At 43.7% G+C, this 26,323-nt stretch overlaps 1 protein-coding gene across 3 annotated transcripts in view; it reads left to right on the forward strand.

Moving 5' to 3' along the window:
• The window catches only part of sash1a (SAM and SH3 domain containing 1a), a gene marked incomplete at its 5' end in the record, with an annotated part of 158,358 nt that overhangs the window by 104,314 nt on the left and 27,721 nt on the right, over positions 1-26,323 (forward strand). For 2 of the 3 annotated variants that reach the window (XM_084000307.1, XM_084000308.1), the window contains 3 exons: positions 12,221-12,349; positions 21,409-21,459; positions 21,557-21,606. In XM_084000307.1, coding sequence (XP_083856433.1) covers positions 12,221-12,349; positions 21,409-21,459; positions 21,557-21,606 — 230 coding nt within the window. Of the gene's footprint in view, positions 1-2,861; positions 3,554-12,220; positions 12,350-21,408; positions 21,460-21,556; positions 21,607-26,323 lie in introns of those variants that run through there. The other variant, XM_084000309.1, reaches the window with a different exon arrangement.

Consider the following 26,323-nt stretch of genomic DNA (forward strand, 5'->3'; position numbering starts at 1 on the left):
AACTATTAATAATAGATAGAATAATAGATACGAGAGGAGATGAAAGAATATAGATGAAAGAAAGTGCGAGTGTCAAGATAACTACTATACTTGAAAGACTGAAGACTCGGACTAGATCCTGATTGATGTCAAGACTTTGTTCAAAGTAACATGTATGTGCAGAATTTATATTCATGACATCATCCTTTTCATGAGAGGATCCCCTCATGTAATTTTATTTTAGAACCATGAAATAAGTTTTGCTCTCAGATCCCACTCTCAGGATAAATTTATTGACACTGTGAATTGGTTGCAGGCACAATCCTCTCCATGTTCATGCGCCCCACATTTCATCCTCATTCCTGACCAAATGTTCCAGTTGGAATCTTTTCCAAAAAAATCTGATCAAAGGAGTGGAACCTCGTGCATGTATTAATTTGGCAGCGAGCATCTGGTGAAATAACAAGCATGCGACTTTTGTTTCCCCTTGTCTGGCAACGTGACACCTTGATTAGTAGTTAGTGTGAAGAGAGAAGGGGAAAACTGGCATTTACACACACACACACACCAGCAGTGTTTGATGAGTGTGCACTGAGTCAACAGGCTTCCTCCGCTCCTGATTAACAGTTTGACCCCTCTGTTTGAGGCGCTCCAGGTGGGGTCACTCTGTCTTGTATTTGCGTAAGGGGGGGGTTTTGGCAGGAAGAGTGTTTGTGCGGATAGAGAAGTGGGGGTATGTGTGTGTGTGTGTTTGTGAGTGTGAATGGGATGACTTCCAACACCCCCACAAAACACAATATGGTCAAAATTCTGTAGAAACAGGGAGACTGATGGACATTGCAATGATGTCATGGCAGTATGGACACACACACAAACACAAACCTACAGGAGGAGTCCTACCACTTGCTGCTCTGGTCGCCGCGGGGTTACAGATGCGAGGTCAGTAGTGCAGACCCCCGAGCTGTCGACTCCGCGGCCGACAAGGCTGCTCTTGTGTGAGCATGTGTGTTCTGTGTGTTTAGACTGTAAGCAGGATACTGTTGAGCAGCTGCCGCTCATCCCAGGCCTGTAAAACTCATTCTGCACCTACACACACTTTTGATATTGTATATAATATAATGACGCCAATGAAGAGGAGTAAAACTGTGCAGCTGCCAGGAGACCAAACTATGAAGTTTTAAACTGTTAGCAGTGTGGGTCCAAGTGGTGAATCTACCACTGTGGTCCAGACAGAAATATTTTCTGGTCAGTGGATGAATAATGACTCTGGCGAATGTCAACATGCGTATACACTTAGCTATAAAGGTAAACATTATATTTACTAAACAACATAGCAGTACTGTATCATCCTTAAGTTTTGGCATGAAGCTCAGAGCTGACACAGCTACTGCCTTGGGTGTAGATTCCAGCTCCTCTTATCTTAAGAATAAACATCTTTGTAATAAACTAATAAAATAGAATTGTACGCACATCAATCATGTACATTACAAGTTAGATAAAAAATGCAAATACATCAGTGGGGCGTGTGTGGGAGTGTAATCCACGGGAGGCCTCCTATCAAATATCTGCTTGCACCACAGGTGAAACTGCAGCTCTGGGGATTATTGTGTAACCGATCACGTTTTACATGGTTACAGATCGGAATGTGGAGTTCACATTTCTTTCTGGTTCCTGTTCTTTTTCCTGCGCGTATGTTACTTTTAAGTGCATGTTCTGATGTGTGGGTGTGTGGTGTTGTAGACTGATCTGGTAAACAGCAGGTGTAGCAGCATTTTAGATTGGCTTGAAACCACAAGGAGAGCGAGAGAGCTGAGGGAGGAACTGTGATTTAACATGTTCAATTTTACTTTCTCTTGCTCTGTCTCTCTCTCTCTCGCTCTGTCTCTCTCTATCTCTGGTCCTTCTGGCATCTGTCACAAGACCTGGCAGCTGCTGCAGCTCTGAGAAAATGTGCTTCTGACAACAACAGGGAGAGCCAGAGACAGTCTCAGGACTTCTTCGCTACAATAGAGTGGCCTGCTGGTAGAGCATAACAAACGGCTGATCAGACAAGATAGCTGTGCAATTTCATGCTTGTACATGATGTGTTTCACTTCATCCCGCTTGTATTCAAATGAGATCCGCAGCACAGACGACATGCTGTTGCTGCTGTCCTGCTTTTGTTTGTCATGTGCATGTGTGAGAAACGATCCTGAAACAAAAGCAAAACAAATTTAGATTAAGTATTTACAGTCAAAGCTTGGTGATTTTTGTTGTGTGTGTGTGTTACTGTCCAGCATTTTTTCTGTCCACATATCTGCCTGACGTGAGGCACAGTATGCGTCACCCCCCTGAAAAACATTTTTTCCCATGCGCTTTTCTGTTTTACCATACAATTGTGTGGAGAATGTGCTTTGTTCACAGTCTCTATTCAACGCTGCAGGCCGGAGAGACGTATTGGTGGAAAGCATGTCAGCATGAGATAAAAGTTTTTCTGGCCTGTTGAAAAAAAACAAAAAAACAAGTTTAAATGACCTTTATGTACTTTTAATTTAAACTCACAGTTCAGACCTGTGAGAAAGAAAATATGTAATAAAAAACCCTCATTAACATGAATGTGGCCACTTCAAAGCCACAAATGTGTAGAAAATCCCCATAATAATCAGAACACAAAATGTCCTATGGTCAAAGTTTATTAGATTACTCAATAAAATGTTCGTCTGATGATTAACTCCTTATATGGACGATTCGTCAGTAAAGTGAGTTAATTTCTGACCATTGTGCTCTTGACACAGGACAAGTGTTTTGTTTTTTTTCACTGCCGTAATGTTTCGTTGGGAGGAGTATGTGTGAGGGAGAACTAGAGAGAGAGAAAGAGAGAAAGGCGGCGGGTGAAAAGAGGGGGGAGGCGCAGTGTTTGGAGGATTTTCTCTGTGCTCCGGGCGTCCTCTCACTCGAAATACTTAATAGAGATAAGCTTATGTTTGCTCGCTTTACCGATTTAGACAGTTTTTCGTCACTCATCAAAGGATTTTAATAACTTTCTGGAAACTTTTATTTGACTTCAACGACTTCTTCCCCCGGTGTTAGTGTTTGGTTTGTGCCCGGGGCACGGATCCGTGCAGTGCGGACTTGAAGCAGGGAACACCCCGCTCGGAAGTTTTCAGACGAATGACCTGTTGCGGGTCTACACACAACTCAAGGCCGCTTGGTTTTCATTTGAGCTTTATGCATTAGTATTTGGATTCAACGCACGACTTGTTTGTGGGAGCTTCGTAAACATGTCAGGACCCAATTTACGCAGTAAACTTCGGATCGTGCCAAGCAATGTTGGAGCATTTCACCGGTGCGTCAAGGGCAACTTTGTCTAGGAGCAGCCTTGGCACCAACAACTCATTTACTGCGGGTGATCGGGGCCCTGCCTGTGGGCTTGGATTCAAACTTTTTCACCAGACTGGTCTGACTGAACACACATTAGTCAAACATTATGGAAGGTGATCAGGGGACCGGTTCGCTTTCCGATGAGCCCCAGGCAGACAGCGCCGCCGCGTCCGACAGTTTTTCCCAACTGTGGACGGACGTTATGGGGATGCTGGTAAGTTTATTTGGGGGGGAGGGGTGACACGGTGATAGACTGACATCATAGGCTCACAACTAACCGAGAGTTTTCACCTCTCATCCTCAAAGTTGACACTGATTTGCCGATTGAGTGATTGTGTAGCCAACTACACGGTGCATGCAAATCACCCATCAAAACAACACTCACGAGTGCGCCCCTATAGAAGCAGGGTTCAGATCCTGCAGCACTGTGCATGTGGCCGGGGGTTCAGGTGGGTTGGCTGTTGACTGCTACTGAGTCGGTTGGACCTCAATGAGAAAAGGATTCGAGTGACAATATGGTATGTAAAGAGAAGATTGCTGCCATGCTCTCTGCTCTGCATTTAGTGTAGCTACATCCATACTGTTTGTTTCCATTGGAAGGGGCCATCAAAGTTTTACTGGTAGGCCACGGACTTGGATATCTCTCCAAGCTGCATATGATTTTGTTGCTAAAGCCTCCACATGAGGAGATTTGTTGTTTTTAATAGGCCGGATAACAAAAGCACAAAACTTAATTGATGCTTTGAACTTTCCAAAGTTCAATGGAAGGGCTTTTAGATCACAAATCCCAGATTAATCTGCCTGATCAGGGTAAAAGATTAACATGTAGCTAATTTGCATATTAATTACGTAAGTCTGACTGCTTTCTTTGTGAACTGAGGGTGTGATTTACCTTGCCTTACATGTGTGATCCTGCTTGTGACTTTGGAGATGCTGTGTATTGTAACGGCACACATTTGTGCAACACTGCTCTTTTGTTTGGCAGCTGAAGCAGCCTTGATTTTACAGGCCATGGGGTCTGATTGATCTGCTGACCAAATGTGTTGCAGTCACTTCCAGTCTGCTCAAAGAAGAGGTGTTAATTTGGTTTGGTCTGGCACTGAAGATGTGAATGGTGTGTAAATGGGGGAGCGTGTGTGTGTGTGTGTGTGTGTGTGTGTGAGAGAGAGAGAGAGAGAGAGACAGATAGAGAGGACACTGTCTTCTTACACAGGATGGGAGACCTGGCTCCCAGCCGGGCAATTTACCCAGATTTATTGCTTCAGAAACAAATGTCTGCAAACTGTGCTCATCTTTGACATTTCCCCCCTCAGGCTGAAAGACGCACACACATCAGCAACAAACTTGTTTGTCTTTAACAAATATGATCACATACAGCCATTTCTACTCCATTTGAGGTCAATCACAGCCATCTTTATGTAGATACAATTCACTAAGCAATAAGTAAAATAGATAGATGTTAATCTGTTGTTAGAGCTTTGACTAAATGTAACCCTCACTGACTAGCTAAACATCTTGCCAATAAACATCCATGACTACTCTGAAAAGTTGTTTTGTAATCATCTCAGTAGACATGGCGCTCTTTCACATTATTTCAAAATCACTGATCTCATCTTTCCCTGAATCTTATTCCACGCTCTGTATCACTTTACAAGTTTATGGCTCGAGTCTTGGGAAGGTTCAGATAGCTGTGACCATCTCAATTTCTTCACAAAAACCGTCACAGAAAGAGTAGAGGTGTGAAAGTGGAGAACTTGATCTGTTCACTCGTCTTGGTTGAACTCCAAAGTTCAACAGGTCAGTTTTTCATACTAGAACTAACTGGTTGACAACCATGGTAATGGATGATTTTCTGTCTGTTGCCATTCTCTGAAAGTGAATGGACTTCTGGCGATCATTGCATGCAGACATCACTCCGAATGGTTTCTGACAACATGTCAAACATCAGTTAATTTCTTTGCAGTATTTCTTTACTTGTGATTAGGGTCCCCTCTTAGATTTCCCTTTACAGTGACGTGAACCTTAACAATGTGGTCAGGCTGCTATAAGCACCCAGTACCTTGAATTCTCTGTGCACAATGGACACCATACCTCCCTTGAAACAAAACGGATCTGCTATATACGTATATGACTTTCAATGGCTTTTGTTTTTCTTGGGAGCCTATATGGAAACCCTTTAAATTTCAGTTTGCCCCGAGCCTGTTGACCCAACTTAACTCACTGTTGCAAATGTGTTTAGTATTGGCTCCCCACACGTGAGAACAGGCCTACATACTTGTGCAGATAGACATCCATCCTGATAAAGATCTGGTCACCATGCTTACTATACTATTCTTCTGCTTTGTGTTATGTTTTGTGTGTCAAACTCTTGAACTACTCTTCAACTTCAAGTGATAGCACCGATGAGCATTAAAACAGCCAGTGGCAAACAGTTGGTCTGTATGAAGTGATCTGAATTTACACCCCCCAAAATAGGTTTTAGCATGTTGTTACTGTAAATCAAAGGGCTCTTGAGTGTGTAGTGTTTTTTTCTGAGGGGCCTCTGTCTTTGAGGTTAACCATACACAGCAGGCTGTTGTGGAATGTGTTTAATAAGAATACCTAAGTAAGCCAGTCATTTATTTGCGGTTGAAGCCGAGTAAATAGCCCTTCAGCTAATTAAGAGTCTGAAGCAGTTGAGGACTATATGGCGCAGAAGCTATAGCGGTTCTAAGTGGCTGGATTTACAGACGTCTGAATGGGGATTTGCTAATAGTTCTGTCCCACTACTGCAGACATGAGGCTTTCCCCCTCACATCCGAACCCGCTGTACCGACTGTGTTAAATGAGCCACAGTAAAAATGCCTGAATGGAAACAGAGAATTCTCTCTCAGCCTTTAAGTACAATATTTTTTGAGGCATGCATCTGCACAGACTTTCAGATCTCAGATAGAGTCCAGTTCCTCTCCATTGCACTTCCTTTGGCAAATGTTCTTTGAGTCTGTGAACTTCCCTTAAATCTGGAATAACTGTCTTTTATTTCTCTGTACAATGTAGAAGGATAGCCATAGAGCAGATTTTCAGGCGGCATTCAACCTTCTCACTGTGGCCCCTCCCAGCATAGATGATCTGATCACAAACCTGGACAGCTGACAGTTCCTCTGAAAGAACCCTCTCATCCCGTTTTTTTTGCTTAAAAAGGTCGTCTTGAGTCGAGGCCTTGTGGAAATATTTTATTAGCCTGCAGGCAATCCTTGTCTGTTTGAACAGTTTTGTGGTGTTTCATGCAGTGTGGGTGGTAGTTTGTCCATTTTGAAAACACTGATTATGCACTAGACAGTGCTTCATGTCTAAACCTAAGGATTGGATACTGCTCTCGAGACATGATTATTGATTGTGTCTGGGAAACGCATGGTTAGATGAAACCATCCTCCTACGGGATGGCAGCATATGCTTCACTTCTTTTCTGCCAATCCGTGATTATCCAGGCCACTTCATATATTTGCCAGTAATGTTCTAACAGAGTCTATCATAGCCTAATTTTGTCTATTGTTGCCCGGTCGACTAAGCTCACTTCTCCTTTGCTCCCCCTCCCTGACTGGTCTCATTATTGAGGTCAGTCAGAGATCTGGCAAGTTTCCTCTGCTGGGATGGCAGAGCACAGTTCTGTCCAAGCCACGGATATCCTCAGGAAGCCCTCTAAAAGGGTTGGGCTGTGGCCCTTGGCCTCACCTTCCTCGACAGTCTTCCCCCAGTGGCTGCCATGGACATCTTTTAGTCAGACATGCACTGGATCTTTGTTTAATGGAATTCTCCATTATACACCACCCTCCATCATTTTCTGACTTACTGTAGATGAATGATGCAACATGGCACATGCCAACACCCTTTGTTTTTTTTTCACCCAGCTGTCTTCACTTTGTCTTTTTCCACATTTTGTCATTTCCAACATCTTTTATCTTACTGCTTCTGCTGAGTTTCCAGTGACTGGTTGGCAGACAAATGGCACTTAGGTACCAGTCCAGGAAAAAAAAGATGGGGTTGATGAAATCTTTATTGCTGGAGCCATTGGAACTGGATGGATTGAGGGCTGGGTGGAGCAAAGGATCAATTACTTAGGCTTGCTTTTATGATGAGTTGTGTGGGGACTGTTAGACACGCAATCTGTGGCTGGTTGGTTGTACGCTGGTGTATTCATTACTCAAAGGTGAATTTGGACAATTCTATTGGTTCACTTCTTGACGTAACATTAGCACAATGCGACACAATACAAGCCATTAGGTGACAATTTCAACCTGCCGCTCCCGTCCTGAGGTTGCGTAGCGAGTGAAAGTGATCATAGTCCTGACATTCTAGCATTACATCAGATGCATGGCTCTATTGTAAACTGTTATCATTGTTCTTCCCCCTAGAGAATGGGTTAGTCACAAGGCCGGCCCTGTAACAATGGTTAATGCCATGTACACCGCCATTCAACCTGTTCGTAACCGAGCCCCAGTATGATGAACAGGACTGTCAGGAATGTGAGTCCAAACGATAGACCAGAACAAACATGTTAGGCAGGGCTAATAGCTTTTAGCTTTTCTGGAATGTCTTTCTGTCCAGTTAGTAAGAGTAAACAAGCACTTTCTTTGAAACATCTAACATGATGTGGAAAACATGAATTGAGTGTAACCTGATTGAGAGATTAGCAGTGTGTCTTGGCAGTGATTCCTAAGCATGCAAGGGGACCCAAGTTATCAGTACCTTGCATGCTGGCTGTGGAATTTTTTAATAACTTTACTGGGGCCCACAAATACTTTGTATTATTCAAGGTATTTATTGTTATGAAATGCAAAAGCAAACACTGACCCTTCTAGTGGAATTGGTGGATGACAATTCTGATTAATTTTGTTATGTGACCAAGCTAAGAATACACGACTACACTGCTTCAATCTTAAGGCAAACACATTATCACAATTTCCTTTAATGTTTCAATCAAGCCTCCAACTATTCAATCAAGCCTCCAACTATGTGAGCGAAGTGTATTTATATCCAATTTAATTTGATCAATTTATGACAAAATGTTATGGGAAACTGTCAAAAGCATTGCATATACCTGGAAAATTATCAAAATATCATCAAGTATCAGTCGAAGCCTAACAGTGGTACTGGTGGAGAGTAAACTGGTCACTGTAGCGGAGTAGATAACTTTGGTGTACATCAACTACATTGACAGACATATATTTACATTGGACATTTAAGATGCAGAGTGTATAGTTAATACAGTCCACCACCTTGCCTCTTTAATAAATTGAGCCTACTTTATATTGGCTGGGTGAATGTCTGTATAGACAAACCACTGCAGTTGTAAGAATGTGAGGAATGCCATGGCTAATTGATTAAGTGAGAAAAGGCTGCTGGGCCTTCTTGCTGTTTTCCTTCTCATGTTTGCAGCCATATTCCCTTTTTCTGAGTATATAGAGAATATATACATATTTCAATGATAAAGCTAATGATATTCTCCATGATATTGTGTTCATGAGAGATGGGATATTTTCTTCTTTTTTTTTTACATTTTGAATTTGCGTTCATCTCCTCTCCTCTCAGGTTACTGATGTTGACTGAACATTGTGTACACCACTTGGTAATGGATTAGTACAAACCCTATCACACATTACTGAAATGGTCATCTATCTATGTGATGCAATCGCAGCAGTAATGTGTGTTTTGATGGTGGAACAACACAGCAGCCTCTATCTCACAGTAATAGCTTTTAGAAGTGTCTGCTACAGTTTTATCCCATGACATTTTCTCTGAACCTCCATTTTGAGTCACTCAAAGTATTGAAACAGAAGTGACATGTATCACAGTTTTCCTCACTGAGGTCTGACATATTTCAGCTACACAGTGGGAGTAGCCATCTTGATAGAACCGACAGCCTCTTGGACTCAGAACAGAAAACGACACACGTACACATTGGATTGTAAATACACAAAAAGTCCAGCACTTTCTTGCTTGGGTGTTTTGTATGTTTTTTTTGTATTGACTATTGTTGCTATTGTTCAAGTCAAATTGGGGAGTTGGCCTCCTTCACATCCAGGGTGGAGTAACTGTTACATCAGCTGCTGCACCACTGTTTGTCTCAAATGCAAACTTTATGAAACTAGATGGTTATAATGCTTGGTAATTCATTTGTGAAGTGAATTTTTGTGGATATTTTTAGAGTGAGAATTTATGTAAAGGTTATTGGATTGCTTGGAATGCTAACACACACCAGAACCATATGTTTATCTAGGTCAGATGAGCTGATTTCATCCTCTTGCATTGAAATTCTCTTATAGATGAAAGTTTTCTTTTACCAAACTCCAGATGTTTTATCCCTCTCCCCACCCCTCCGCTGCCCTCGTCAATAGCCCACAAATCATCCCTTGTCCAGCCCCCCCCCCATCACTCTGCCCACATTTCTTCATTATATGTGTGGACCACTGTCAGATCCAGCATCACTCTCTCGTAGACAGACTCTCCTCTCTGAAATGTGGACTAAGCACCCACTCACCCGTTCACGCTCTCAGTAAATCCAAAATCCTAAGAAAACAGCCAGGTTATCTTTTCTTTTCCTTTTAACCCTTTCCCTCTCAGCCTCTGCGAGTCTCTCACAGGCATCTGCAACACTTTTGCTTTCACGGGCTGTGTTACAGTGGATATGCATAAAGTGAGCATGTGAGGTATCACTTGACAAGGTGGCGGTGGTGGTGGTGGTTGGGTGGGTCAGCTGTGGCGGATTCCCCGTGAGCAAATGCCACTGGAGAATGGGAGGAATCTCAGTTATCTACGCACACACATGAGTGTTTGCACACACATGGATGTTTGCACACACATGGATGCATAGAGTCGCTTTACCTACAGCTGAGGTTTCCTTTCAGGGTTCCTTCAGGGTACGGGGGCACGAAAATGACAAAGCTTAATTAATTAATTCTGCTGCAATGACCCATGTAATCTATCACTGTTGACACAGACTTGAGTGGCGATCAAGAGGTGGTGTAATATCAGGACAGGGTTCATTCTTATCTTCTGGCTGTGGTGAAAAGTTCAGTGCAGTTGAGGCATGTGCACGGTGATTAAAACATCTTGGAGCTTTGTAATGAGAGCGTGCTTTCAGTCAGTGTGAGGAATGAAGGGGAAAGCATGTGTCTGCTCATGGACTGTTCCCACTGGGGATCTCTGTCATCTCCAACCATATGTCTGGCCAGAACAGGATTTCTCAAGAAATGGAGAGTGGGAGGAAGGATTGTAGCCAGCCGAACTTGACTTTTGAGACAGAACATGTGTGCCTATGTTGTTTTCTTCATCCCGCAAATTGATAATTGCCATTTCATAACTCGGCCTTCTGAGCCTTGTTGAACAGGATCAACTTGCTTCGGCTTCGGTTTGTTTTGGTCGGATGTTTTTGAAATCTCCTGCATGCATGTGGGCGCATGCTAATGTTCTCTCTGACTAGACACCCATCTCAGAAGAAGGCCCTAAGCCTGTGTGTGTGTGTGTGTGGGTGTATATATATATATATGTGTGTGTGAGTGTGTGTGTGGGGGGTTCTCTCGCTCACACTCACAGTGATCCATTCATTTGCGGCCTGGCACTCAGATAGGGAGTCCGGTTGAGAAAGACAGAGACTGAGAGAGACTGTTCGGACCCTGCACAGTGACTCAATGCTCGCTGTCTGCCTGGCACAGATTAGATCAACACTGATGAATATTCAACAGTTTGCCATCACTGCCAGGATGGCCTACATTTTAGTCTAGGCGAGCGATGGCAGTCGGTCTTCCCTCACTTCGTACAAAAAGACTTAATGAAGAAATAAATGAATTCCTCATAGTTTTAAGATTCATGACATGGGACTAAAACCCAGATCTCTTGAGCATATGTCCCAACTTGAGGATACATTTCAGATTTGGAGCACAGTTCGGTGTAAAATGAAATGATCCCAACTAACTTTTGCATGATTGGGCACCATGTGTTGACGGTTTGGATTTGCTGAGTTGTTTCCATAGAACTCAGGTCTGAAGTCACGACGCTATTAATGTTTCCAAAAGTAACCTAGAAGCCGATCCTGTTCATTATATCCAAAGAGCCATTCTGTTGGGTGAGCTCTCTACTGTTTGGAGGGCAGCTTCCTCCCTCAATCCTAAACACATGTCTAGCAGACAAAGACAGGAACTGTGCGGATCTACACTACAGCTAGCAGGAAGTGTGTGTTTGCTTTGGCGTTTGTTGAATGTCTGAGGAGGTAAAGGGCATCCTAGATACGAGCCTCAAAACAGACAAAACCACGGTTCGCTCAGATATTCACTGAATGGGACCTGATAAGAGCCATTAAATGTCCAGAATACGCAGACCTTTTATTGAGAGGTATTTTTAGGTTTCTCTGTTTGTGAGCAGATAGGGGGAATATGAACAACACACGCCTCAACGCAAGTGTGTTTTCTCTGTTTCTCTGCACTAGTTGATCTGTGAGGCAGCGTAGGAAATGGCGACTTGTGGGTGATCATGTTTGTGTTACTCTGCCACACCAAATGCATGCCTGTCAGTGAAGTCGGTACCTTCCATACACCACTAATTGTAAAGTGGTTTTATAAAGCTGTGCTTAGGGTAAATGGAGATGATGGAGGGGCATGTGCTTTTCACAACTAACCTGACCAAGCTTTTCCTTTCCCCTAGAGGCACTCAATCTGGTTTTTCACTTGTTTTTTTTAAACGTTTTTCAATGGTTCACCATTACAATAACAGTTTGTACAAAAATGTTTTTTTTTTGTTTAGTTTTTTTGCGAACGACAGCATTTTCTGTCTGTATAGACTATCAGCTGTCCGTTCTCAGGATGTGCAGTTCCTGGGCTAAACCAGTTCCTCTCTTCCTCTTTCCCAGGATGGTTCTCTGGGCAACATAGATGACCTTGCCCAGGAGTACTCCGAGTACTACAACACCTGCTTCAGTGACGTCAACGACCGCATGGAGGAGCTACGCAAACGACGAGTCTCCCAAGAGCTTGATATGGTAAATGGATGCTCCCACACACACACACACACACACACACACACACACACATAGACAGATGCATAACATAAGAAAAACCTTGCATAGCAACCAAAAACAGCTGTCATCTCATGTTACATGCCTACAAATTGCTACGGACAAATGATCCTTCTTTAGTTTTTGTTTATTGCATATCTTTTAATAATGACCCCAAAAAATCTCTGCTTAGAGCAGTTTTGTGGCTTTATACTGTGTAATTTCCACGATCCTGGCCAACAACCTGGCAGAGACAAACAGCAACAGAAGGAATACGGTTGTGTGCTTAGGTTTAAGACACCAAAGGCATTTTCCCTTTTTCTGGATCTGAATGCAGTGGAGCTCTGGAGGATCATGGGGGACTTGGAAGGTCCTTTTCAGAAGGATGTAGGGTAGTGGGGCACCCCTCTGGTTGCCAGGCTGCCGGTAAACGTAGGATGGTATGCTGCTGGTGCTGCACACACAAATGAGACCGAGTGTGGAGTTCTATGCTAACTTCATATGACTTATTCATGGTGAATTTAATTAGTTTGAAGCTTTAGAAAATGCAATTTGGACTTAATTTCTAAACAAATATATATAAAAACAAAGCTTCTTGATTGCTCTTTTCTGACTGAAGCTACAGTTTAGATCTCCTTGAAAGTGAAATGTCCAACTTGAATAAAATAAGGCAGTTTGGTGCCACAAATATAAGTGATCTGTGACAAAATAGTCCCCCAGTTCTCCCTCCACTGATTTTGCTCATGTTGATGTCATGTTACTCCAGCTTTTCTTATTTTAGCTCCCATTCGTATTGTCTCTGTTGATATATTTTTGTTTAACCGGTTTAATAGGAGGCCTCTTCAGCTTGAAGGCAGCCATGTGGTTTTGCTTGGGCTGACAGGTATAGCTCGGATGGATGGCTGATTTATTGCAGGCAGACATCCTGTTCTCACAGCTTTCAGGAGAGGGAAAAGAAAACATAAAAAACAACTATCTGTGGATACGTAAATGTATTTTGCATCTGATCAAAGGTTAAGTGTTCTTTCTGTGTGGCCACAGACATGGTTCTATGTTTTCCCGTCACGTGACCTCACAGTAATAAAGATTACCTCTGGATGTTTTGTAGTTTGCGAAGGTCTCATCCTGAGGAGATAAAACAGGGGAAGGGGAAGCTATCAGGGCAGATTTCTGCAGCCTGCGTAGAAGAAGAAGAAGAAGAAGAAGAAGAAGAAGAAGAAGAAGAGAGAATAAGAGCTGACTGGGCCCTGAGCCTGAAGCCTAGCACAGGAGGAGGATAAGGATGTGAACAGAGGAAGACGAAGGAAGGAGGATGAGGGGAATGAAGAGGAGGAGTGGGGAATGTGAGAGCCTGCAGCTGTCCCGCCACTCTGCGAAGTTTGGCACCAAAATATAGGAGATGGGGAGAAAAAAAAACATGAAGGAAGGAATATGGGTCAGACAACACCTTATTGAGAGCTCTCCAAAAGCGCAGTATCAACCCACGCTATATGGTCTGAACTTTGCCTTGCATTTTGGTACATTGCTTATTCTAAAATTAGGTTTGGCAGTTTTTCAAGTGTGCAGCAGCCTTTTCTCTCCACCAAGGATAAGAGCAGTCGAAGACAAAAATCCTCCTCATGAGTCATGGGCATTATTGATCTTTTTGTTTCATTTTTCCACCGGGCCGGCCACCTTCATCGTCTCAAAGGCTGCTGCACAGTATCTGTAAAACAAAGTGAAATGCATTGTGAAAGTAATACACAGGAGGCGACTGAGAGAGAGAGAGACAGGCAGAGCGCGAGAGGCTCAGATGAACTGAAAACAAGGGCAGACGGTGGAATGGACACCCAGTCAAAGACAGAGAGAGACCGAGAGAAGGGAACGACTTTTGTATCTTGTGAAGTGTGTCCAGACATCAGTGGCTGTGGGCCAGCGTCATGCAGCAGTCTCCCTCAGGACCAATAGCAAATGATTAGAGAAGGTCACAATGTCCAAGAGCTGCGGTAATAGGGAGACATTTAGCAAGTGGCAGTCCTGAGGGACGTGTCCTTTCGGGAAAGACCTGTCACTTGTAAAGGGTACAGGATGGTGGTATAGAGCAGTCAGTCCTCCACAAGACCTCCTCCCTCTCCGGTCATTGTCTTTTCTTTTCGTCTTTCTAAAAACTTATAGGTCAGCTCTGATATAACTTCTTGAGACAAAGGAAGTTGCTCAGTCGCCGCAGTTGAGCTGTGGTCAAGAGGCTCAAGACTTTGAAAGCAAAGGTCGCCCCAACTTTGACCCGTCCTTGTCTTCACACTCAGACTACGGCAGGCAGAGGTCAAGATAAAGGAGGTGTTGGACAAGGGCAAGCACAGTGTGCCACACATGGGGAGTGCAAGGTTAACATTTGATGAAGGATGACCTACAGTATGATCATTTTAACTGCTGACAGCACATTTGGCAATTTGCTCTGGGAAAAGTCCCGATGAAAGCCCCGTCGTGTGTGGTTCAGCTGTGGTCAGAGAGGTGACACCAAAGAGAAAGAAGAAGCTCTCTTATAACTTTCTGTTCTTCAAAATTTTCTCAAGTTGACTCTCAAAGCTGGCAAGTGGAAAGATGTGTCCTCTGTTTGGCTTTTTTCTTTCTTGCAACACTAACATTTTTACAGAAATGTCTGGAATTTCTCATTTGTGTTTGTTTTTCACTTGCCCAATGTGTCTGGCACTTTGTGGCTCTCAAGGCGCCTCTCAGTTAAGAAAGTGATGCCGTCTCTGTTGTGGTACAACATGAAGGTCTCCCAATGAGGAGCTGATGATGGAGGCTCTCAGAGATGCCTATCGATGTAACCCGCTTCCTGCTCGCTCTCAGCTGGGTTATTTCTATGCATCTTGGTGTTAGTTTTATGAATCGCTGGGACACAAGGAGTTAAATAAACATCCCCCTTTGGGAATGTGACCTATGGATTAGTGCTACCATACACAGTTTCCCAGCGCTTCTATAGACAACGGGAGTCAGGATGACTCCCACTGGCATGCTGATTTGGTGATGCGTAAGGTTTATTGTTGAAAGTGACAGGAAGTATTGAAATAGAGCAACAAGTTCAGCAACTAAAACAAAACATGTTGTTTCAAGTGACAGGTCAGTGGACGGTCAGGCCAAGGGCGAAAGATTACCTTTTAGCCTGAGCTATAAATTTCACATCCAGCCTTTAAGCACGTCTGTGTTGTGGATAATTGCTGGTGTAATTGCTGTCGATGTAATTTGTATAATTAAGTGTATAATCTTTATTGTCTCTTCCACCTATTTAACAAATTGCAAAAACATCAAGTCCATTAGAAGGGACAATGGTGCTTACAGGCAAATTGATCAGTTCACTCACACATCATTTAATTTCCATACACAATTACAGAGCTTATAAGTTTGTTATAATTATCTGTCATTGTCATTTTTGGAAACTTTCAAAAGCAAATTGTCTTTTACAAAAGGAAATTGACATTTTATTCTCACCCCACAAGTTCTTTTGTGCAGCCTCCATTTGTTAGACTTAACTTTAAAATTGATATAAGTTAAAATGACCAAAGCTCTTTTATTACATCTGCATTTACTTTATCGTCTGTCCTTTTTTGTTTTCTGTTCCTTTTCACCAGTAGCATTGCGCCACCTCTTTAACCAGTGCCACCACATAATCACATTGTACCATATCAGTATGACTCTCATTGCTACTGAAAGTGAAGATATGACCAAGCTACACAGAAGTAAAAACTGGATCCCATCCAAGACATGCATAGACTGGTTAGTGAAGTGGATAAACGTATATAGCCGAGGGAGGAAAACATCAAACATGATGATAGCATCTCTTTCAAAGCCCTATGATTAAAGAAATGACATACAAGACATATCAAGATGGATCATTGTGGAATTTATGGTTGTAAGGCAAACCTTTTCACACACTTTCTACATGCTGTAACAGTGATGAGACATTACAGCAGTATCATTTGCTGATAACCTTCAGGCTAATGTTTAAGTTACTGTAAACAGAGAAGCCTCGAAGATAAAAAATCCTTTGATGCTTTGGCCAAAATCCTTAAGTTGTTGACTTCATGAATGTAGCACTTTTGACAGAAAAACGCCTCAGCTGGTGTAGGACCTGATGTGTTCGCCTCAGGAATGCTTTGTTATGGTTTTCTAGCAGAGTAGCTGGACAGTTGGGGGTCAAGTACAGACTTGTGTTTTGTTTTGCCATGAGGTGAGGAGCAGTGCGGTTAATGTGCTAATGCCTGTGTGAAGTTCGTCCTCCGTCAAAGTGGGTCAGTTCAGCTAGGTTAAAACTACAGTGCTGCAGAAAGACAAACTGGATTGAATTCTGCTGCTTATTTGTCCTTTTCTACCTTCAGGGTTGTGCCCAGAAACTTTAGCGAGTGAACACGCTCAAACAGCGGTCTTTGTTGCCATAAGATCACTTTCAAATGATGTTGGCACAGCTGTTGTTGGCATAACCCCTGTGGAAAGCAAGTTGTATATTTGTGATTTTATTGTATGATTTATTAGTCGGTATTGGGATCGTGACAGTGATCGGAATTTGTAATAACTCTGGTATTTGTCTTGAAATACCAAAACAATGATGATCCACAAGGCTCAGGAATGCTCCACACTGTAGGCATGCAAGTATGCACACACAAACACACACACACTCTTAAAACTTGTGTAACGGAAATGGATAGAGGTGTTTCTAAGTGTGGTCATGATTTTGTTTTGTTTCCCGTAAGTGAATTTAAGGAGCTCAGAGATGGCACGGCACATTGGTTTATACTGCCCACTGAGAACACGAGGTTCCTGCTTTTGTTTGTGAGAATTCAATAGTGATGCAAGCCTGTGTGTGTGTGTGTGTGTTTGTGCAACCGTTAGTGTATGTGTCTAGATCTTGCTTTGATATCTAACAACTAAGCCAGTTCTGCTGGCTTGCACCTTGCCATACAGGTCCCACTGCTAACATCTTAGTTTCATGGGCATGCACCGCACCAGGCTCCCCAGTTGGTACCTGTCTACCCAAATGCACAGTCCTACCAAGTAACCTCAAACTTGCCCACCCAGTTTTACTCAAGCATTCCAGTTGGCATACCTCCACTCAGCCACCTGGTCTCCGGTTTAGCCGCATGCATGCGCTCCCTATTTTTTTGCCCCTGAGTTTGGCAGAACCTCCGCTGTGGGGGAACTGGTGTCTCTTTGGTTGGCCTAGCAGTCATGTTTTGACTAAACTGCTGCTATTTAACACTCATCTGTGTTTTTATCTTTCCCCCTCTCATTAGCAGTCTGGTCCGGCTTCGGCAAAACAAAATTTCGCAGTAGTTTCTGGGTTAATGATGGGAAAGCAACATGGTGCTTTGAATTGCAGTCACTTTACAGGAGCTTTTGATGCCGCATGTTGTATGTGTGTGTTTTTGTGTGTGTTGTTTCCAACGCTAGTTTCCCTGTCTGCCGACATCGTGATCCTCATTAGCCGGAGCGCTCACCCTCTCTCCCTCTCGCATGCTCCGTTACCGCTTTCTCTCTCTTTTTTTTTTATTTTAACTCAATTCAGTCACGCTTAAGCAATCAGGGTCTTGCGTTCGCATCACACTTGCACGCACATACACACAGAATGGATTGTGCACAAACAACCCTTTGGACATCTGAAGGGAAAGCACATGGCACACTATACTACATAGTTGCCAATTCGGGGTAAGTAGGGCAGTATCTCAAGCTGATGCTGGTAATTTTATGCAAAGGATAACATGCTCCCTTTGGGAGTGTGATGTGAGAACTACAGTTCGCGCACACACACATTACAGGCACCACTTCAAATACACATCGATTAGATATTCTCAGTTCTGCTGGCAACTTGTTCACCGTTCACTTTTGCTTCTCCATTAGCGGCACACAAGTCTGAGAGAAGGCCAAGTTTACCTCGGGAAGCTTTTCCGCAGATTTTCTCTCTACATCCTGCGCTGTGACAAATTCATCTCACAGATCTGCAGTGTACGGCAAACAAGATGTAGGTCTTGTTTGTTTTTCACTGATCTTCCCCTCGTCTTTTCGTCCTCTCACTCCCTCTCTTTCCATGTCAGGGATGGTGCACGCAGACGGGGAGTTGGGGGAAGCTGAGGAGGAGTAGGTGGAACAGAGAGCTGCTTTGTGTGTGTCTCTTTGGGGCTCTATCTGTGGAAGTGGAGGCGAACTGTGTGTGTGTTGGGTCAGGTGTCTGTCTAGGTTTGTGTCATGTCAGGGTCTGTGTCTGCAGTCCATGTGTGATGCCGTGAGCTGACAGTGTGGCAGTGTGTTTTCAAAATAATTTCAACAACCATCTGTCTTGGTTGTTATCCACTGGCTAGACTTGCATATCGCTCCTGTCAGTGTGGTCCGACGCAGCCATCAAAGAGGATCTGATAGTGGAACCAATCTGCCACTACCCTTGTGAAAGTATCCGTGACTGTACATGTGGGCAGTGGGCACACATGTTGTTCACAGTGCCTCTCCTTCTTTATATACTTTTTTCTGAGTACGGCCATATTATTCTTCACAGTGTGGTTGTTTAAAAATGAGCTGACTACCAAAGTTGTGCTTGTTTAAGGATAGATGTGTTTCTTTGTCTCACATAAGCTCTACCTCTGTGGAGCCAAACTGCCCCTGTGCACAGCCTAGCTTCATGAAGAGACCAACCCTTTGTACCTCTGTGAGCCTGGTTGATGAGGTTTTTATGACCTTAGACGGGTACCTGCTCTCTGACTTACGGGAATCCCTGTATTCCCAGGGATGGACAAATTGTTTTGGGTCTTTTTTTGACTTGATTTACTTCCCATAGAAACTTCCGGACCCCGCCTATGTCTGCTTGATCACCCTAACAGACATGTGGATGAACAGACAAATGAGTTGGAGGGACTTGTAATGCTTAACTTAAAACCGTCTTGCTAACATCTTAACATTCTGCCTCCAGTTGATTGCAGTGATAAGTGTAGGCGGGTTTAGGCTAATTTTGAGGCTTTTAGACACCTCAGCACTTTAGGTCTTTAGTTGATATGACCCTAAGGCTGCAGGTGCTTAAAGAGCTCTTAAAGGAGGTTATGTCACTTCTGACTAAGTCGGTCACTTAAGTATTACTCATGCTTGGTGGGTGAGGGTGTGGAAGAATGGTACTCCCTTCCCCAAAGCTAAGTCAAAGATGAAAAAGGGTTAAACTTAAGGTCACTCTGATTAGGAAGCATGAGCAGACCAAGTGAAGGAAACATTCTACATTCAGCTTCCTGTGACTGTTACTGTATCCTACAATCTAGTAACTGGGTGTGGAGATAGAGGATGATGCACATTTCTCATAAATAGGTAATTTCCTATTCCCACTGTCTGTTTGGGGAAACTCCAGGTTCCATTTGTCATTTCTTTGTTGCTGTAGCAGAAACTTCCATTTAGTGGATTTAGGAAGGCAGTCGCCTAGCAGCCGTCAGCCTGCTTCCTTAGGGCCCTCTAGGCAAACTCACCTAATTAATGTCAACTTCTTTATACAAGCACTGTGATTGTCTTGTGCGATTAAAAAATTTCCCTCTAGCTCAGTGACTGATGGCTAAAGATGAGGAAATTTACTGGTAGCTCTGAAACTGTAAGTTCAGCCACAGTCCGTAAGAGAGTATAAACAAGACACATCTGTGTGTTTGTGTTATTGGAATCCTTGGAACTTTCATTTCATGTTGTACATGTACCAAAATAGACATGACAATATTACCCAATGCATCATAAGATGTTTCCTGTAATTCGTCTGTGTCTGGTAAAATATGATGTTGGACAGAGAATAGAAACAGGAACTAGTTTTAGGTTATGCTTTCTCACAGAGACCCATATGCCTTTACCCTAAATCTGAACAGAACCATGACACTGACACTTACTCAAAAATGTCCCCAAATATCAAAGCTAGAGGTCATCACAAAGAGCAACCCTTAATATACCTCTGACAAAAGTGTCTTGTTGACGAAACCCCATCAGATTAATTTACCATGCTCTATGCATGGAGGGTAAAGCCACATATTTCTCATTGTGCAATGAGGAGAAATGTGACTAGAAATGAACAACGATGACATGATGGCAACCTCAAGGTTAGACGTGCAGGCCTGTAAAAATCTGCTTACTCTCCTTAGTGCTTTCTCTGGTGCTTTAAGAGCCCAAAGTTTAAGAGTGTAGCACAGAGACATAAGTAATCTGAGTGAGAGTCGAGAGCACACCAGTGGGCCAGTCCCTCATGGCTGTCCATTGGCTTTAAATGCATGCTGCAGGTTGAAATCGATGTTGCAGACTTGTTGTGACTGTGTAGTCCTCATGTCTGTAGAGGTATTTGTTTGAGGCACAGCTGTATCTGGATAGACTATGAAGAGCACACCTGCTTTAGGCATAAGCCAGAAGCAGTCCTGTGGAACAGTGAAAACAGCCTAGACACTGAGTAGTTTGTTCCTTAAATTCATGTCCAAAGCTTTGCCCAGTCTGGATATCTGTTTTCCACAGAAGTCAGTTTGCCCCTGTGTGCTGCTCTTTCACTTAGTCAAATGTGGGATGGATGTTGTCTGCTAAAGATATGATGCAAACAGGAGCAGGTGTTACCCTGTGTGGAGGGAGGGGCCCGCTAACGTCATTGTCAGCACGCAGCGGAATTCATGGAGCCACCTGCATGAGTGCTTTTGTCACGGCTTGTTGTCTAGAAAAAGACTCCACCACTGCCCATCGGTATTCTGTCACAATTAAAACAAGTATTGCAGGTTCTGATACCTGAAACAGGACGTGGCTTGTCGAGCTGTCTGTAGAGGGTTACGCACACGTGCTCCTGTTTTGTTTTCAATCTCATGCAGGTGTGTCTACATGAACCTGACCAAAGAACGTCTTTCCCACATGAATACATTCACTGTTGCTGGTGTCAACTGACCTCTTTTCTCCACATGCAGAACCTGTTTTACCTTTTAAGTCTCTTTTTGTTTCGTTCTTACTCTTCATATGTCCCCTGTGATATTAAGTGATTGATCTCTGACACTGACACCTGACCTCCTTTCTTCTCTCTCCCTCTTTCTCAGGAGAAACAGGACCCAAGCAGCACCTCTCTGCAGCTGCGTAATGAGATCCAGGTAGGCAGAGACATTATGTTCCCAAGCTGCATAAAAGTAACATGTGTGGATACTGTGTCTGTTTTACACATATCTGTCTCCTTCTTTCTGTCTTCAGGAATCATTAGGCTTCAGCAGTGAGGTGTCTACTCCAGAAACAGACAGAAAGTACGTGTTTTTTGTTTTTTTTCACCATTTTCCCATTTTATCACTGTAACATGTGACCAGAACCAGCGTGGAAGCATGAAATGAATGTGAGGATTGAAATGTGTGTCTGTTGCATGTCAAAACAATGTGCAATGCAGTCTTGGTCTGGATCGCATCAAACCGTACATGCCTGCACACGCAATCATGGATCACACATGGTCTTTTTGAACGTCCACAGCAAAAAGATGGAGAGGGGCAAATGGAAATGCACGCACCTCTGCATGCAGCTCATGTGATTGATAGATCTCTTGTGTGACAGCTTGCACAAAAGGTCGCCCGCGGAGTGCAGAGGTCATCTCCTCGGGTGGAAAATTCTAAATTCATGGTGGAGTGTGGTGATGTGTGAGTGAACATTTGACACAGGTTCAGCTCTGACAGACCTTGGTCTTGGACGTAAATACATAAATAATACAAATGATGATTTCCTGCCTGGCATGTACAATTCAGTTTCAGTATATAAGTAATTTCTAATCAATCTAAAATATGCTTAAAGGCCTTTTTTAAAGGAGTCATTTACCATTTTGGAAAATACACAACCAATTAAATGACATATCCAGTGGTGTCCAAAAGTCTAAGACAGACATTACACATACAGTATGACTAGTAGTTGGTCCCTTAAGTCCTTCGGTCACATCCCTGCTGTGGTTAAAGGAAAACCACCGACTGTTTCCCCTGCTTGACCTGCTCAGTCCAGCAGCCGTTCTCCGTTCTCCGGCCGTCCATGCTTCCTTCCTGCCTTTGTGTCCAGCAGAGAAGCGAGGGAGGGGGGGGGGGCAAATGGGGGAGATGGAGAGGGTGATGGCCAAATGATCGCTGCAAAGATGCATGAATGAAAGAGCAGGATGGAACCGGGCATGGGTGGGGTTCCTTTTTCACTGGTTCCTGTAACAAAGAGTGTGTGCGCGTATGTTCGTTTCTGCACTGAATTCAGTCGGCATGAAATTTCTCCTACCATGAGATCACCCTTACACACTGTTACACAAGTTTAAAACATTGAAGCAAGTCTGCAAAATGACTCTCTAAACTCTTTGTTGTCAAACTAAATCAAATTTGACCTCTTTATAAGCTTGAGGTTTGTTTGGTCTCTCTGAGGCAAGACCAAAGGTCAAGAATATATTCAAATGTTTGCTCACATCAACATGACTAATTCATTCTATACAGAGCCAATCCCAATGCCCACTGAAATCCTAAGGCCATGTTTGCCACAGCCAGAGAAGAAATAAAAGCCAGTGTTCCCCAGGAATTATTTCACCTTTTATCATCATTTTTCCTAATTAAATCTATTTGTCCCTGACCATCACCCCTGTGTGACCCTCGGTGGAATTGTCATGTTCACGTGAGGACCACGTGCGGCAGAGGAAGTGCATACCACAGACATGATCTCCTCTCCTAAGGCTGTATATGTTGCACAGACAAATGCTGAGGATGATGGGAACCAGATGCCAAATTTTCGAATGACGTCTCTCTGCTGTTCGAGAGAGGCCCACAAAGAGCCTGTAACTGTACTGTTCTCCCTCTTCCTCCTGTCAGTCTGTTTCTTCTCCGTCCCGCTTCTCCTTTCTCATAAGTATTCAGACTTCATCGCACAGCAAGTCTAATGTACCGGCTCTACATTTACCCCCCCCTCTTCACCTCTCTTTCTTATACCCATTTCTCTTCGTACAAAGGGAAGCCCAAGCTTCATTTCTGCGCGTGAAAGTTGGATATGAGACGCTTTGTATCACCTTCATCTAATTAACCTAATTTTTAACGTTTTTATGCTTGAGGACAAAATCTCCTCCATCCTGCCCCTCAGAACCTATATTTTTTGTAATCCATCCTTCACCGCCAGCCCCCTCTCCTCTCTATTACAAAGCCCATTGTCCACTCTCTGCTGTGGTGAATGGGTTGCAGGTAGAGTGATTTATCATGCGAAGGCAGACTGATAGACAAACCCCCTCGGTTCCTCGGACACATTCCTCACAGCCCCGCAAGGGACACGCGTGCACTTTCGCACACACAGACACGGATACCCCCATCATCACCTCTCTGCAGGACAATAGCACCCAGAGGAGATTATACCCAGACTTCATCACGGGGGCTGTGCCGCCCCCTGTCTCTGTGTCTCCTTGTCGCTTTGTTAACAGGAGGTGGGCACAGCTCCCATAATTCCTGCTATGCCAGCGATGATAACAGAGTGCTCTCTCAGAAGGGCGCGGAGGGTGGGGGGGTTCAAACTAGGGACTTCCTGTTTTGGAAGGTGATTGATTGGTGGGTATTGTTGACCACAGGCTTATCAGTGAGCTTAACGGCAGATGTAAGTGCATCGTGTTGAAAGCTCACGTGTGCCCAGGAACAAGATCCAAATTGTAGATTGTTGGCTCTAACAGGTTTTGTCAGACTGCAATTAGAGGCATTTGTGCTACTGGATGTGGATCCTAACTCATGCAACTCATAATCAGATATAAATGTGAACCATGATAATAAAGAAGTAAATTGCCAGCATATCTACCGCATATGGTGTAGTGTTGCAGCTTTTGTTGAGCTGTTATTAACTGCTTAGCATGGACAGTGTGTGTATGTGTCACTACTACACACCTTTTTTTCAACAGAGTGCGTTTGAACTGTACGATTTTTCTATTTTCCTGTCATATGACCTTCCGTCTTCCCTTCTTTATGACCTCTGACTTCTTCCATGACCCATGAAGAGTTCACCCCTCTGCTCTTCCTCTGCACACTGCCTCTGTCGCACAGGGTCGCCGCCTTTTATTGTCCCCACTAGAACACCGGAGATCACCTCGCTCCAGGTGGCCAACCTTAGAACCACGCAAAAAGCTCACAGTCACAATGCAAACTGCTACTCACAGGCAAAAATGGAGAAACACAGCTGTGTGTCCAAATCTTGCTACGTGCTGATCTGTCATCTTTCCTGGACAGCAGTTCACTAACACAGGATAGGAGTAGTGTCTCAACCTGTGATTCATATAATAGCTGTCTATGTAATCATCACGTAATCTGCTCGTGCTTTTGTTTCCTGCTGCTGGTGTTTTTAGCTTTGCAGCGTTAGGGTTTTGTCTACACATTTTTTCCAAAACATTGCTCACAGTATTACATCTCTACAGTTGTGCCACATGGTGTGAAGCCTCGTGCTTAAGCATAAATGGCACTCGCAGCTTATCATTTTGTTTCTCTACATCCCATAATTTTCCCTGGGCCAGCTTGCACATGTTCAAATCATCTTAGATTCTCCAACACTTGTAGTGTGTGAAAATTGCACAATGCCGGAGTTATCATGGGAAACAACTTTCACCCTTCCTGCAAGGGGTCAGCCAAAAGTTAAGATACTGTATTCTATAATAGGCCATAAAGAGAAAGTTAGCTTCTTATGCAAATGAGATAGAAGCAGTTATATGTCCCCATCTCAATGCAAAGAGCACAATCTAAATAGAAAGGCATGCCAGAGATTTAAGGTTAAACCAATTAAGTTGCCTTGCTGCACAATGCCTGGACTCACACAGTCTTTGAAAGACATTCAGACTCTTAACGTGTGTGAGTGCGTGGATGTGCGTGAGTGCATGCATGTGTGCGCTGCATGGGAGGTTAATTTATAGAGCATGCTGGGAGGGGAGTGGGGGGGGGCAGCGCTGCTACTGAAAAGCTTCTATTGAGTGAGTTCTTTTAGCATTAGCTTTGGCCCTAGCCTATCTGAGAGGGGGGATGAGCAGAGGGGGCAAACCATACAGGCCTCCATTCAATTAGCATCTCATTATGTTGCCATGGCAGCCGAGCTTTAAGCCGCGTGAAGATTTCCCATTGCACCCAGAGAGGGCTGCCACGTCTGAACAAACATTTGAACGTATATGCACACACGCACAATAACACACACACATGCTGGAGAGGAGAGGGAAGTGACCTGTACATCTCACTTTGAACCTGTCACACACTTTCACATTGCTTCACTGGCGGCCACCTGTCTCAGCTGTGTGCCCATGTGCAATGGACTTTCACATCATAAAGGGTGTGTGAAAGTGTGCAAGTAAGAGACAGTAAAAGAGTGAGACAGTTTTGCATTTAGATTCACCTAATGCTGTAGGTCTCTCAGGGTCTCACCTGGGCAAATTGTCTGTTCTTATTACTCCTTCCCCCCCCAGTGATTTATTTCCTTTTAATTGAAAGGATGAAAAAGCTTTATAGTGTGCTGCAGCTTCCACCAACCACTGTCACTCCTGCACTCACACACACACACATACACCTGTAGGGCGTTATCCACCGACATAATCCATCCCGAAGCTTCACTTCCTCTGCTCAGCCCACTTAGCCCAATCTAAAAACAAAGTCTCTCTCCCTCTGTGAAGTTTTCTGCAGATACTTTGAACATGAACTGCTGATCCTCAGTTATTTTCCATCTCTTCCTCTCTCTCTCTCTCTCTCTCTCTCTCCCTCTCTCTCCCTCTTCTCCTACTCCTCCTCTCCGTCTTCCTCGTGACTGTCTATCCTGTGGAGGGAAGTGGAAACACAAACAGGCTGAGTCTGCCCTGTGGTTTCTCCTCCTCCTCCTCCTCCTTCCCTCTTTCTCTCTCCCTCTGTTCTTCTCTTCCATACTTTCCCCTTTTCACGTGACTGCTGACTCTTGTTCTTCATCATGTTGACATTACCCCTCTCTCTAAAGCTTCTGAAACACTTTGTATTGCCATTGACT

This window comes from Trachurus trachurus (assembly GCF_905171665.1).
Source record: "Trachurus trachurus genome assembly, chromosome: 24".
NCBI classification, from domain to species: domain Eukaryota; kingdom Metazoa; phylum Chordata; class Actinopteri; order Carangiformes; family Carangidae; genus Trachurus; species Trachurus trachurus.